General features: G+C 43.0%; 2 protein-coding genes across 2 annotated transcripts in view; one reads left to right on the forward strand and one right to left on the reverse strand.

Moving 5' to 3' along the window:
• SAMD7 (sterile alpha motif domain containing 7) overlaps positions 1 to 2391 on the reverse strand; it is a 112849-nt gene extending 110458 nt beyond the window's left edge. The window contains exon 1 of the mRNA XM_077290583.1: positions 2323 to 2391. Within this exon, the coding sequence (XP_077146698.1) occupies positions 2323 to 2340 (18 nt within the window). The 5' untranslated portion in view covers positions 2341 to 2391. The remainder of the gene's footprint in view (positions 1 to 2322) is intronic.
• The window catches only part of LRRC31 (leucine rich repeat containing 31), a 52140-nt gene continuing 38624 nt past the window's right edge, over positions 2327 to 15842 (forward strand). The window contains exon 1 of the mRNA XM_077290582.1: positions 2327 to 2676. Within this exon, the coding sequence (XP_077146697.1) occupies positions 2664 to 2676 (13 nt within the window). The 5' untranslated portion in view covers positions 2327 to 2663. The remainder of the gene's footprint in view (positions 2677 to 15842) is intronic.

A 15842-nucleotide genomic window follows, 5' to 3' on the forward strand; every position in this document is an offset into this window, starting at 1 on the left:
AGCCATCAGGGTACATCCTGAACTGCTGAGTAGATTGTTCTTGATGTTTAGGATTCTCCTGCCAATTCCTTTGCGTTAAACCATTTTTTTCTGAACTAATCGTTCTAATGGTTTTAATGCCTCACAAAGCATGTCATATTAAAGAGTCACAGTGAGGCAAAGTAGCAAAATCCCAGTTAATCTTTGAACATTAAATACAAGACAGACTAATTATTTAACTTTGGACTTAATAGGATTGTTTCTTCAAATTCCGTGCTGTTAATGTTACAGACGCAACAGAAAAATCCCATACTTATTGTGCAGGGGGCAACATGTGACACTTGGACTGTTGCAGTCAAACAATTTATTTGCAATTCCCTACTAATGCTATTTGTAAGGACTAGAGGAGAATAGTAGTAAGTATTGTGTTTTGACTTTTATGGCCTATATACACACCATACGTTTTTCCTATATGAGCGTGATGCAACAAGCTAAGTATAGTCAGCTCAAGTTCAGTCACACCTTCATTTTTACTGGAAGAAGAAAGTGCAGCATGCAAATGGTTTCATTCGTTACTAATTGTGTTCATCATAGGACACATCTGTTTTTTTGCACTAGTTCTATTTTTCTGTTTGCATGAGAGAACAGAAAAATTGAACTATGAATACCAATATAAACTGAGCCTAACTTGCTTCCTCAGCACGACAGGTCCTCTCCTTTTTTATTGGGGGTGATGCTACTGGTTCCCCTTGTCTGGTCTCATTTGGGGAGGCTGCCGTCACACGATCAGTATTTGGTCAGTATTTTACATCAGTATTTGTAAGCCAAAACCAGGAGTGGAACAATTAGAGGAAAAGTATAATAGAAACATATGCACCAATTCTGTATTTATCACCTACTCCTGGTTTTGGCTTACAAATACTGATGTAAAATACTGACCAAATACTGATCGTGTGACGGCAGCCTAATACTGCACTATAGTGCCTTCCTTCCACTTACTATTACTAAACTAAATTTAGATTTTGAGCCTCATCGGTGACAGTGATGATAATGTGTGCAAAACTGTAAAGCACTGTGGAATATGTTAGTGCTATATAAAAATAAAGATTATTATTATAACTGTGCTTCCCATTCATACCTGTTATTTCTAACCCTACGCTGTCCCTTCTCAACACTGTACAGCATTATAAAGCAGGCATGCAAATTAATAATCATAAAATACATTTGTCTTAAGGGGAAGGGAGAAGTGCAACCTGCCTCTGGCACACTCTTACACTTGGCCTTTACCTGCAGCGCAAGCCTAACTCCACCATCAGGAGCTCTAGCAAAAGCCAGTAAGCTGCTTAACCACACCCCTCATGGTAAGCCTGGATCGTGGGTCAGCAATCCATGTGTGGTCTATTGTAACTTATTTTGTCAAAAATCTGTCACAATAGGCAATATCCTGTTTCCCTATAAGACTGTTAAAACAATAAAACTTACTAACATCAGTAAGATTCTGTTAAACTCGTAGATTCTAGTAAGATTCTGTAACCACCAAGCTCATTGCCTTTTCATGAGTAAAACTATTGTTGAACTGTCTCCTGTGCACACAAACATTACTTCCACCATCATTGTGTCCAAAACAACTATACCACCAAAGGCCATAATAACATTTCTATGTAAAAGACTAGCTGTTCATATGTTCTGTTTTTGAGCATATTTTTACTGCTTCAGCTTCCAAAGATGCCCAACAGTTAAAAAAAGTGAACTGACCATTTCTCAAGCTATTTTCCACTCTGAAGATGTTTTTTTCTTTATAAAAGAAGTCAATAGGAAGATTCAAAAGATGCCAGGAAGACACATTGGCCTCTTTTTTGAGCGTTTTCCCAGCATTTTTGCTTGAAAATATGCTAGCAATTTCTTTATTGTTGAATGGAGCTGAATAAATGATTGGAAAACACCTGTAAAAAAGACGCTAAAAATATTGGAAAGATAGTGAAGAAAAAAAAAGCAAATGGTCAATGGACAAAAAAATGGTCAATAGTGTCCAGGTAATGATCCCACCAAAAAACAAAATGCTTAAAAAAGATTCTTCATGGCAAAAAAGCCAGCATTTCTTGAAGCATCTTCCTCTTGAGAATATACCCTCAATGACAATAAGACTAAATATGATGTTCTTAATAAAAATGGTAGAAAGCTACAAATAATTTTGAACACAATTGCAAAGTGTCCTTCATACACTACGTCTCAAATTTTAGAACACACTAGTCTGGATTGTACATTGAATTATAAAGTACACAATCAACATATTTTACCGTTCTCATTCTGTAACCTGAGCTAGGAACTGACTCAGCCTCTTACCAACATTCTTCTTGGCATTTCATACGAGAAGGACGTTTTAAGCCAAAGTCCACCTGCTTATTTCCTGGGTTGTTGTGTTCTGTGCTGCTGCATTACCTGTTCTGTGTAGATGTGACTGTTCTGAGCAAAGCAGCTTGTTTAGTTCCATGATCACACCTTCCTACTCTAGTCTTGTACAGTAGACAGGAATGTAGCTTGGTGTATATACAGAAGACGCCTTGGGATTCAAACTCATATTTGCTTGAAACAATGAAGACCTAACACCAAGGAACTCCAAGAAACGTAATCCTACAATTCCCAAAATATTGGGAGTGCACAACCTCTGTGAGGCGGTAGAAAGCATGGACATTAAAGGTATGCTAACATGTAATCTTGGGAACTGAATCAGGGAGTGGTATCGACATTTCAAGTGACTTCAATGAAAGACTTGTATAACAAGTTGGATGAATGCAGAATTGTAGATGACATCTACACAAATGAGAAAGAAATAGTAAGAAATAATACCAGGGTGCATGCTTTAATGAGTCTTTTTTAAATTTTTTATCACATTTTTATGATGTAATGTTAATCAATTTAATCGTTTGCCAGCATGATTAGTATGTTACTCCATATTATAACCTGTCTGACTAAACTATAACTTAGCTTTAGTAATGTTTTTAAGCATTCTTAGCCCACATAACCACATTCCACATTTTTGGGGAGGATAATCTACAGTAAATCATTGTAAAAAAAAATCCACATATAAAATCAGTAAGGTCATCATGCTATGCAATAGGTGAAATCAGCATAGGGAAGGTTTCATACATCTTTGTCTGCACTTGGACCGTTATTCGTGGGTCTTCTGATCTGAAGTGCGCAACCTCATAGGCATATATTAGACCAGTGTTTCTCAACTCCGGTCCTCAAGACCCCACAACAGGTCATGTTTTCAGGATTTCCTTAGTATTGCACAGGTGATAATTTCATCACCTGCTCAAGCATTAATTCCATCGCTTATGCAATGCTAAGGAAATCCTGAAAACATGACCTGTTGTGGGGTCTTGAGGACTTGAGTTGAGAAACACTGTATTAGACTAATGCGCTTAGACCATTCTCTGTATTGTGGTCCGAAAACGGACCTCAAACCACAGATGTGTGAAACCGTGAATCGTTGAAAAATTAATAAATAAATAATCACATGCATTACTGCATACTTTCCAGACTGAATCCAAAGCAAATATCACACGGATCTAAAAATGCTACAAGAATGCTTGTAAAAATTGTATTAAATTCATGCTGTTTTTTAGAATAATATTTAGAATTGAGAGTCCTCAGTGGTTGATACCTTTTAATGGCTAACTGAAAAGATGGTAACAAATTGCAAGCTTTGGAGACTACTCAGGTCTCTTCATCAGGCAAAGACTAAAATAAATTAAAAGGTATCAACCACTGAGGACTCTCAATTCTAAATATTTTTCTATCTACTGGCTAACACGGTACCAAGATAAATGTCTTTCCTGCTGTTTTTTAAAAACTAAAATAAAAAAGCAAAAAAAGTTATATGTTTAAGGGCTCATGCAGCTGAACGTATGAATCGGACGTGTGCTGTCTGAGTTTAAGGCTTTATTCACACATAAATATTTTTGATCGGAATTTCATCAGTATTTGTATGCCAAAACCAGGAGTGTCTCCAAAACCCAGAACAGGAGTTAGTCTTTCCATTATATTTTTTCATCGGTAAGTTCCACTCCTGCTTTTGGCATACAAATGCTGATGCAAAATACTGATCAAATACTGACGTGTGAATAACTCCTTAATTACCATGAAATTCAATTGTCTTATTGTATGTGAGAAAAAAAAATTACAGCATGTAATACTTTCTTCCGAGTCTCAGATGACACTCACCCATTCAGGTCTATGGGTGCTTAATAAAAAAGGACCCAACACGGACCATCAGAGTGACATCCAATTTTTAAGAATAAATTTCTATTATAAACCTTTGACTCTGTATTTCATAATTGTACATTTTTAGTATGGCTGTATGAAAACGAATTGCACACAGATGGGACACGGAAGTAAAAAATGGACAAACGGATGGAAATTAGAAAAATATCCATTTTTCGGGATGAAATTTGTACAATTTCTCATACGCTCGTCTGCAGCCATCCTTACACTCCCTTTTTTTCAGCAGTACATGACAAACACAGGGGCAGAGTCCGCTTTAGTAAGATGATCCAAATTTATCAAGAATTTATCATAATGAATATGGCACATCTTTCAGCTGCCATGCACCAGAGACAGAGAAGTTCTGCAGTCCCTGACTGCAGATTAAATTCTGCTATAATGCATGCCACTATTGTAGCCATTTGTTAAGATAAAAATGTGAGGCAGTGATAGGCCGTGCACCTTGCCGCTACGCCTGCTCACTTTTCAAAAAGTTGGTGGAGGTGGAGTAAACATTATAAAAGTTGAAAAATGTTAAATCGGCGCAAATGTTTTACTGTCTTACTGGTTCGGTTCCCTTTGTGGTAAATCATTTGTAAGACTCCCCTCAGGTTACCAACTTTTTTTTTTGTTTTTTTTAGATAGCTTATAAAAAGAAGTCAGCAAATATATTATACAGACACATTGGAGAACTGCAATGAATCATTAAAGGGAACCTGTCACATGATATGTGGCTAATTTACAGGTTAATAGCAATATAGTAGAAAAACATAGTATAAAAAAATAAATAATTCCTGAATTGTTGATTTTTGCTCATTGTACCTCCCAAAAATCAGAATAGAAAGCAATCAAAAAATGTCATGTGCCCGAAAATGGTACCAATAAAAACATAGCTGTCACATGACTGTCTGCCGAAATATGGAAACATTATATCTGTTTAAATATGGGGATGGAAAAACTATTTTTGAAATAAAAAGCATCTTTTAGTGTGTAACAGCAGCCAAAGATAAAATCCCAATATAAATCTGGTATCGCTGTAATCGCACTGATCTGAAGAGTAAAGTCACCTAATCACTTACACCACATGAGGAAAAATATAAATAAAAACCAATTCTTCATCTGCTGTTGATTTGGATATAAAATAAAAAAAATGCAAAGAGGGGAGAGAGCTCAGATTCTAAGTGCAGCAGCTAGATTCGAATGTATTTTAAACACGTGCTATTTTGGACTCACCTTTTTTGATGTCTTATAAACTTGTCTATAATTCCACTGGGTGGATTAGTTGTTGTTCCTCCTGTTTACGATTTGCGGCAGAATCCTGAGCACTGGTGATGAGCGAGTATACTCATTGCCCGTGTTTTCCCGAGCACGATCGGGTGATCTCCGTGTATTTGTAAGTGCTCGGAGATTTCGTTTTCGTTGCCTAAGCTACATGATTTACAGCTGATAGACATCTTGAATACATGTGGGGATTCCCTAGCAACCAGGCAACCCCCACATGTACACAGGCTGGCTAGCAGCCGTAAATCATGCAGCTGCATCAACAAAAACTAAATCTCCGAGACAGTTACAAATACTCGGAGACCCCCTGAGCGTGCTCGGGAAAACCCGAGCAACGAGTACACTCGCTCATCACTACTGGGCACTTGTGAAAAACACTCAAGGTGTTTCAATAGGAAGCCGCATGTTTAGTTTTTCTCCAGGTGGTGTGCGCTCCGGGAACACAGTGGGTGAGATACAATGATATATTCCAAAACCAAATTTTATTAGTACCCGCTGTTGATTTGTTCATTCTGCTTCCCAAATATCGCAGTAAGGCTCGGCTCACATTTATCCTGCACTCTGCACTGAGCGCTTACACCAGAGTTTCCATGTAAATCTCTAAAATATGTGATTCATACGGATTCTCTATAATGAGGCAGATGGTGTCACTGTGGACGCAATAAGACCTGTGATCCGGCAGTGTCCATCTTTTTAGGCGAGGATAAAAGCGCGGACAACCACAGTTTTTGAGCACTTCTGAAAAGGACAATGCTGAACACAGGCCAGACAGAATCCAGAGTAACTCTGCTGCCTGATTATAGTGAATGGATCCCTCGGGGGTTCATCTGTCACTTGTAGATTTAGATGGAAACCCCAAAGTAAGTGCTCAGCGTAGAGCGCCAGATAAATGTGATCCTAAATGTTACATAAAATGTTCCCAATAAAAGCTTCAACTCAATCCACAAAAATAGCAAGTCTCCACTCAGGTCCATCAACTGTTAACGAAAATATAAGGGGCTTCCAAGTAACTAGTAGCACAAAATCTCTGGAAAAGCAAAATTTCTCCACGCCCCTCAAAAGAAACTCCAACATCTAAATGCCCCCGTCTCTTCTGAGCCCCAGTGTGTCTAAACTACATTTAGTGCCCACATGTTTGGCATTTCTGTAGTGATGAGAGCCCGCCTAATTTATGGGTGAGTGTATCCAGAAGCATGAGCTGGGCATAATGTACTGGTCACTAAAGCGTACTGGTCAGTTCAACGGCAGTTTGCAATTTTCACTCAGCAACTTCCACTACTGCTTGTTTCTGGAAAACACCCATGGAGTCAAAATCATTACTACACCTGTAGATAAATTCCCAAAGGGTATACTTTCCAAATGAGGTCACTTGGGGGGAGGGGATTCTGCTTTTCTTGCACTTAGAGGCTCTGTATATGGAGTATATGGCAAACTATTCTAGGAAAATCTGCGCTCCAGGAGGCAAATAGCACTCCGTTCCTCCCGAGCCATATATAGGGTATTTCTACATACAGCAAATAGCACTCCGTTCCTCCCGAGCCATATATAGGGTATTTCTACATACAGCAAAAATTGTGGGACAAATTTTGATGCCATTTTTACCCATTTCCCAGTATGAAAATGTAAAATTTGGAGCTAACACACATTCTTGGTGGTAAAACTGTAAATTATTTTTTCTTCACTGCCCAATGTTATTTTGGGTATATTTAGGGCAGAGTTATAGGTCCTTAACATAAATTTATAGTGAATAAAGTTTTCTGGTGTGCGAGTTTTTCTCCATAGGCGTTTAGCACTCCTAGGGCATCGCGGAAGAAATCGAGTTTGCGATGTGAGTCAGGGCTGTTTTAGTCTGTGCTTGGAGGTTCTAAGGGTGAGGGGCGCTACTTGGTCCAGGGTGCTTCTGTGAGTGTCACTGTAGTGATATACAGCCAGATCAGGACATAAAAAAAGAGGAGACGGGACAGTGATGAGTACGAGTCTGTAAGTACAGTATATGAGGGTTAATAGCTTATAGATTTCTGAATGTGTGATAAGTAGGAGTGTGCTGGGCTTGGCAAGGATTTGTGAGTGTGAAGGAGAGAATGTTGTGGTCAGAGATGGGAAGGGGTGAATTATCTAGGTTGAAGATTGAACAGAACAGGACTAAAGACAAGATCACGGGTCTTACTGTCTTTATGTATCTCAGAAGTTGAAAGCTGTGAGAAGCCAAGATATGTGGTTAGAGAGAGATGGAAGTTGGGATGGAGATGGGGAGGTGGGGCTGTTTATGGGGATGTTGAAGTGTCCCAGGATAAGGGTTGGTAATTCTGAGGACATGAAGAGTGGCAGCCAGGCAGAAAAATGGTCAGGGAACAGGGTGGGTGAGCCTGAGTTACGGTATATGACTTTGAGGCAGAGGGGATGGAAGAGCCTGATGGTGTGACCCCCAATCCTAATTATGCCAGATGTATAATTTTAGTAGGCCCAGGGACTTGAACTATTGTTCATATGAATCTGGACATTGACTCTTGCTGTAGAATGAATTGATGTTTGTTAATTGTTGAATGCTGCTGTTTACCTATTGAATCAGTCCTTGCAGCTTATTGTCCTACTATCCTTGGGGGACAGAGACGCAAGGTCATTGAAAAATCGATTTTTGCTGATATGTTGATTACCCTTTGTACATGTGAAATACCCGCCAGGTCCTAGGGGTACTCTGTACCGGGTCCGGTACTTAAAGGGGATGTGTCATGGCGGCAGCGACCCAGTCCATGGCCCTAGGCACCCAAGGAAAAGGGAATGTCTTTAAAGGGGTTGTGAATAAAGTTTGTGTTCATGACACGCCACCTGTGGTTCTCGGTCAGTGATGACTGACGCTGCTTAAAGGGGTCCGCTGGGGTGATGTTATGGCAGCTAAGATGGTATGGCTCCCCACAGGTGAAGCTGGGTGCCCAGGACTCTCGGTGTATAGATGAAGATGGTGGGTGGTATAGCAAGAAACGGAGGACACAGATTTGCAGTCTCTTTACCTGTTTTACTGAAGGATTCAGGCAGCCACAGTCCAGGGTACCGGATCACAGGTGCAGGTGGGGTTAGAAGCCTTCCTTCTAACGCTGTGATGTAGTCTCTTGCTGCCTTAAGCCTCTCACAAGGTCCTCACGTGTTCCCTCTATCCTCCAGGTGGGTAGGACACTACCCGTACGACAGGTAGTTCGAGCCTTTACAGTGTCTCTATCACGACCCGGGCTCTATGCGCTGCAGTGTCTTCAAGTGTAAGGGCAGACAGGTAACATATAATCCAGCTGTCCTGTCGGTGTCTGCTGTGCCACTTGGAGTACGACACAACCTCGGTTTTCCGGCTACCGGTATCTGCACTCAGTAGGGTGATAGCTCAGTTGCAGCTAATCCCCTAGTTCTTCACTCTCCTGTGCTTCTCTTCCCCTCCACGCTTTCTACAGCTTGTTCAACATTCTGTTCTATCTCTTTCCTTTCAGGAGCTGCAGCACCCTCGTGGCTGCACGGCCTCTCTCTCATACGTTCTGCCTCAGACTGCTCCAGTCTGCTGTCTGGCACTCACTGACTGACCTCACTCCTCCAGACCAGATATATATATCTAGGGGAGCCACCCACAAACTGGATCAGAGCTCCCCCTTCTGGCCTAGAGTATGAACATGTTGTATGCTTGTGATTACCAGATATGAGAGATCCTTCTCTGCTTCCAAGCATGACATCACTCTCCCCATGAGGAAAGAAATGCCACTGTGACAACCAGGAACCTGGGGTGTCACACATGTCCAAGCCACTGGTTGACCTGCAAATATTGAAGAATAAACTATTGATTGAATACTCGAACAATGAGAGTTAACCTCATCCCACCTTCGCTCTGACCTGTGAATGGTAGCCTGAAGGACAGATGTGGGTATAAAAAAGGGACCTATATCCTTCTATAGCTTCAATAGCTTCCTAAGCTTGTCATTACCCTGAAATTCATGAGGTGGAACTGCTCTAATCCTGGTGAGCAAACAGAAGAGTGAGACTCTGTAATTTGCACCATCTTGTGTATTTGCTGGGACTGTTCTATATGTTATTGTCTTTTGGTGGTTCAATAAAGTATTCCCACACTGTTTTACCCTCACCCGGTGTTGTCTGAGTGGTATTCTGCCCATGGAAAAGGAGAGTAGGCATTCAGTAGGATGAGCCTTGGTCCATGCTGTCTTTGTAAAGACAGCGGGGCCAGTGGACTAGAGCACCTACTGACCATCGTGTCTCCACAAAGATAATTATAGCCAGCTTCAAAATAATCATGGACTCAAATTTAACGAGGTTTTCAGGGGAACTTCCCTATAAATTCTGGCCTGGAGGCAGGGTTAATCAGTTTGAGTCAGAGGGCAGACCAGACAGTTAAGGAGGAAGAGGCAAGAAGTGAAGAGAATCTGGGGAATAGGAACTGCGACTGAGCCCACCCCAGGACTAAGCGCCGAAGACTGGACACCGCAGTCCATGTTTGTGTAGGAACTTCAGGCCCCACAATCAAATCCGGAGGACAGGAGATTGCAGGTCTCTTGCCCCCAGCTGACACCCAAAGGCACAGCAGCATACGAGAGTCCGGAGTCACCACGAGGGAGTGACACTTGGAACAGGCTCAAGCTGCTGTCATGATTCTCAATGGCGAGAGAACATAGCCCAGCATATATGAGAACTAGCTCTTGGAAGATGGAAACTATACTGACCATGAACTAAACCTGCCGCACAACTAGAAGTGGCCGGGTAGCATGCCTACGTTTTTTAACCCTAGATGCCCAGCGCCAGCCGGAGAACTACCTAATCCTAGCAGAGGAAAAGACAGTCCTGGCTCACCTCTAGAGAAATTTTCCCAAAAGGCAGACAGAGGCCCCCACATATATTGGCGGTGATTTTAGATGAAATGACAAACGTAGTATGAAAATAGGTTTAGCAAAATCGAGGTCCGCTTTCTAGATAGCAGGAAGACAGAAAGGACACTTTCATGGTCAGCAGAAAACCCTATCAAAACACCATCCAGAAATTCCTTTAAGACTCTAGCATTAACTCATAACACCAGAGTGGCAATTTCCGATCACAAGAGCTTTCCAGACACAGTAACGAAACAGCAGCTGTGAACAGGAACAAAATGCAAAAACACACAAGGACAAAAGTCCAACTTAGCTGGGAGTTGTCTAGTAGCAGGAACAAGCACAGAAGGCTTCTGATTACATTGTTGACCGGCAAGAAACTGACAGAGGAGCAAGGTTATATAGCGACTCCCACATCCTGATAGGAGCAGGTGAACAGAGGGGATGATGCACACAAGTTCAATTCCACAAGTGGCCACCGGGGGAGCCCAGAATCCAATTTCACAACAGTACCCCCCCCTCAAGGAGGGGGCACCGAACCCTCACCAGAACCACCAGGGCGATCAGGATGAGCCCTATGAAAGGCACGGACAAGATCGGAGGCATGAACATCAGAGGCAGTGACCCAAGAATTATCCTCCTGACCGTATCCCTTCCATTTGACCAGATACTGGAGTCTCCGTCTGGAAACACGAGAGTCTAAGATCTTTTCCACAACGTACTCCAACTCACCCTCAACCAACACCGGAGCAGGAGGCTCAACGGAAGGCACAACCGGTACCTCATACCTGCGCAACAATGACCGATGAAAAACATTATGAATCGAAAAGGATGCAGGGAGGTCCAAACGGAAGGACACAGGGTTAAGAATCTCCAATATCTTGTACGGGCCGATGAACCGAGGCTTAAACTTAGGAGAAGAAACCCTCATAGGGACAAAACGAGAAGACAACCACACCAAGTCCCCAACACAAAGCCGAGGACCAACACGACGACGGCGGTTGGCAAAAAGCTGAGTCTTCTCCTGGGACAACTTCAAATTGTCCACCACCTGCCCCCAAATCTGATGCAACCTCTCCACCACAGCATCCACTCCAGGACAATCCGAAGATTCCACTTGACCGGAGGAAAATCGAGGATGAAACCCCAAATTACAGAAAAACGGGGACACCAAGGTGGCAGAGCTGGCCCGATTATTGAGGGCGAACTCCGCCAAAGGCAAAAAAGCAACCCAATCATCCTGATCCGCAGACACAAAACACCTCAAATATGTCTCCAAGGTCTGATTAGTCCGCTCGGTCTGGCCATTAGTCTGAGGATGGAAAGCAGACGAAAAAGACAAATCTATGCCCATCCTAGCACAGAATGCCCGCCAAAATCTAGACACGAATTGGGTCCCTCTGTCAGAAACGATATTCTCAGGCTACCATGCAAACGAACAACATTTTGAAAAAACAGAGGAACCAACTCGGAAGAAGAAGGCAACTTAGGCAAGGGAACCAGATGGACCATCTTAGAGAAACGGTCACACACCACCCAGATGACAGACATCTTCTGAGAAACAGGCAGATCCGAAATAAAATCCATCGAGATGTGCGTCCAAGGCCTCTTCGGGATAGGCAAGGGCAACAACAATCCACTAGCCCGAGAACAACAAGGCTTGGCCCGAGCACAAACGTCACAAGACTGCACAAAGCCTCGCACATCTCGTGACAGGGAAGGCCACCAGAAGGACCTTGCCACCAAATCCCTGGTACCAAAGATTCCAGGATGACCTGCCAACGCAGAAGAATGAACCTCAGAGATGACTCTACTGGTCCAATCATCAGGAACAAACAGTCTACCAGGTGGGCAACGATCAGGTCTATCCGCCTGAAACTCCCGCAAGGCCCGCCGCAGGTCTGGAGAAACGGCAGACAATATCACTCCATCTTTAAGGATACCTGTGGGCTCAGAATTACCAGGGGAGTCAGGCTCAAAACTCCTAGAAAGGGCATCCGCCTTAACATTCTTAGAACCCGGTAGGTACGACACTACAAAATTAAACCGAGAGAAAAACAACGACCAGCGCGCCTGTCTAGGATTCAGGCGCCTGGCAGACTCAAGGTAAATTAAATTTTTGTGGTCAGTCAATACCACCACCTGATGTCTGGCCCCCTCAAGCCAGTGACGCCACTCCTCAAAAGCCCACTTCATGGCCAAAAGCTCCCGATTCCCAATATCATAATTCCGCTCGGCGGGCGAAAATTTACGGGAAAAAAAAGCACAAGGTCTCATCACGGAGCAGTCGGAACTTCTCTGCGACAACACCGCCCCAGCTCCGATTTCAGAAGCGTCGACCTCAACCTGAAAAGGAAGAGCAACATCAGGCTGACGCAACACTGGGGCGGAAGAAAAGCGGCGCTTGAGCTCCCGAAAGGCCTCCACAGCATCAGGGGACCAATCAGCAACATCAGCACCCTTCTTAGTCAAATCAGTCAATGGTTTTACAACATCAGAAAAACCAGCAATAAATCGACGATAAAAGTTAGCAAAGCCCAAAAATTTCTGAAGACTCTTAAGAGAAGAGGGTTGCGTCCAATCACCAATAGCCTGAACCTTGACAGGATCCATCTCGATGGAAGAGGGGGAAAAAATGTATCCCAAGAAAGAAATCTTTTGAACCCCAAAAACACACTTAGAACCCTTCACACACAAGGAATTAGACCGCAAAACCTGAAAAACCCTCCTGACCTGCTGGACATGAGAGTCCCAGTCATCCGAAAAAATCAGAATATCATCCAGATACACAATCATAAATTTATCCAAATAATCGCGGAAAATGTCATGCATAAAGGACTGGAAGACTGAAGGGGCATTTGAAAGACCAAAAGGCATCACCAAATACTCAAAATGGCCCTCGGGCGTATTAAATGCGGTTTTCCACTCATCCCCCTGCTTGATTCGCACCAAATTATACGCCCCACGGAGATCAATCTTAGAGAACCACTTGGCCCCCTTTATACGAGCAAACAAATCAGTAAGCAGTGGTAACGGATATTGATATTTAACCGTGATTTTATTCAAAAGTCGATAATCAATACACGGCCTCAAAGAGCCGTCTTTCTTAGACACAAAGAAAAAACCGGCTCCTAAGGGAGATGACGAAGGACGAATATGTCCCTTTTCCAAGGACTCCTTTATATATTCTCGCATAGCAGCGTGTTCAGGCACAGACAGATTAAATAAACGACCCTTAGGGTATTTACTACCCGGAATCAAGTCTATGGCACAATCGCACTCCCGGTGCGGAGGTAGTGAACCAACCTTGGGTTCTTCAAAAACGTCACGAAAGTCAGACAAGAATTCAGGAATCTCAGAGGGAATAGATGATGAAATGGAAACCAAAGGTACGTCCCCATGAGTTCCTTTACATCCCCAGCTTAACACAGACATAGCTCTCCAGTCGAGGACTGGGTTATGAGATTGCAGCCATGGCAATCCCAGCACCAAAACATCATGTAGATTATACAGCACCAGAAAGCGAATAACCTCCTGGTGATCCGGATTAACACGCATAGTCACTTGTGTCCAGTATTGTGGTTTATTACTAGCCAATGGGGTGGAGTCAATCCCTTTCAGAGGTATCGGAGCCTCCAGTGGCTCCAAATCATACCCACAGCGTTTGGCAAAGGACCAATCCATAAGACTCAAAGCAGCGCCAGAGTCGACATAGGCGTCCGCGGTAATAGATGACAAAGAACAAATCAGGGTCACAGATAGAATAAACTTAGACTGTAAAGTGCTAATTGAAACAGACTTGTCAGGCTTCTTAGTACGCTTAAAGCATGCTGATATAACATGAGTTGAATCACCACAATAGAAGCACAACCCATTTTTTCGTCTAAAATTCTGCCGCTCGCTTCTGGACAGAATTCCATCACATTGCATATTTTCTGGCGTTTTCTCAGTAGACACCGCCAAATGGTGCACAGGTTTGCGCTCCCGCAGACGCCTATCGATCTGAATAGCCATCGTCATGGACTCATTCAGACTCGCAGGCACAGGGAACCCCACCATAACATCCTTAATGGCATCAGAGAGACCTTCTCTGAAAATCGCCGCCAGGGCGCACTCATTCCACTGAGTAAGCACAGACCATTTGCGGAATTTTTGGCAGTATATTTCAGCTTCATCTTGCCCCTGAGACAAGGACATCAAGGCCTTTTCCGCCTGAAGCTCTAAATGAGGTTCCTCATAAAGCAACCCCAAGGCCAGAAAAAACGCATCCACATTGAGCAACGCAGGATCCCCTGGTGCCAATGCAAAAGCCCAGTCTTGAGGGTCGCCCCGGAGCAAGGAAATTACAATCCTGACCTGCTGTGCAGGGTCTCCGGCAGAGCGAGACTTCAGGGACAAAAACAATTTGCAATTATTTTTAAAATTTTGAAAGTGAGATCTATTCCCCGAGAAGAATTCAGGCAAAGGAATTCTAGGCTCAGACATAGGTGCATGAACAACAAAATCTTGCAAATTTTGTACCTTTGTGGCGAGATTATTCAAACCTGTAGCTACACTCTGAAGATCCATTTGAAACAGGTGAACACAGAGCCATTCAAGGATTAGAAGGAGAGAAAGAGAGGAAGGCTGCAGTATAGGCAGACTAGCAAGTGATTCAATTAAGAGCACACTCAGAACTAGAGGAAAAAAAATAAAAAAAAATTGTAGCAGACTTCTTTTTTCTCTCCTTTCTCAGCCAGTAATTTAACCCTTTTTTGGGCCGGTCAAACTGTCATGATTCTCAATGGCGAGAGAACATAGCCCAGCATATATGAGAACTAGCTCTTGGAAGATGGAAACTATACTGACCATGAACTAAACCTGCCGCACAACTAGAAGTGGCCGGGTAGCATGCCTACGTTTTTTAACCCTAGATGCCCAGCGCCAGCCGGAGAACTACCTAATCCTAGCAGAGGAAAAGACAGTCCTGGCTCACCTCTAGAGAAATTTTCCCAAAAGGCAGACAGAGGCCCCCACATATATTGGCGGTGATTTTAGATGAAATGACAAACGTAGTATGAAAATAGGTTTAGCAAAATCGAGGTCCGCTTTCTAGATAGCAGGAAGACAGAAAGGACACTTTCATGGTCAGCAGAAAACCCTATCAAAACACCATCCAGAAATTCCTTTAAGACTCTAGCATTAACTCATAACACCAGAGTGGCAATTTCCGATCACAAGAGCTTTCCAGACACAGTAACGAAACAGCAGCTGTGAACAGGAACAAAATGCAAAAACACACAAGGACAAAAGTCCAACTTAGCTGGGAGTTGTCTAGTAGCAGGAACAAGCACAGAAGGCTTCTGATTACATTGTTGACCGGCAAGAAACTGACAGAGGAGCAAGGTTATATAGCGACTCCCACATCCTGATAGGAGCAGGTGAACAGAGGGGATGATGCACACAAGTTCAATTCCACAAGTGGCC

Source organism: Ranitomeya variabilis, chromosome 2, assembly GCF_051348905.1.
Source record: "Ranitomeya variabilis isolate aRanVar5 chromosome 2, aRanVar5.hap1, whole genome shotgun sequence".
Lineage (NCBI taxonomy): Eukaryota > Metazoa > Chordata > Amphibia > Anura > Dendrobatidae > Ranitomeya > Ranitomeya variabilis.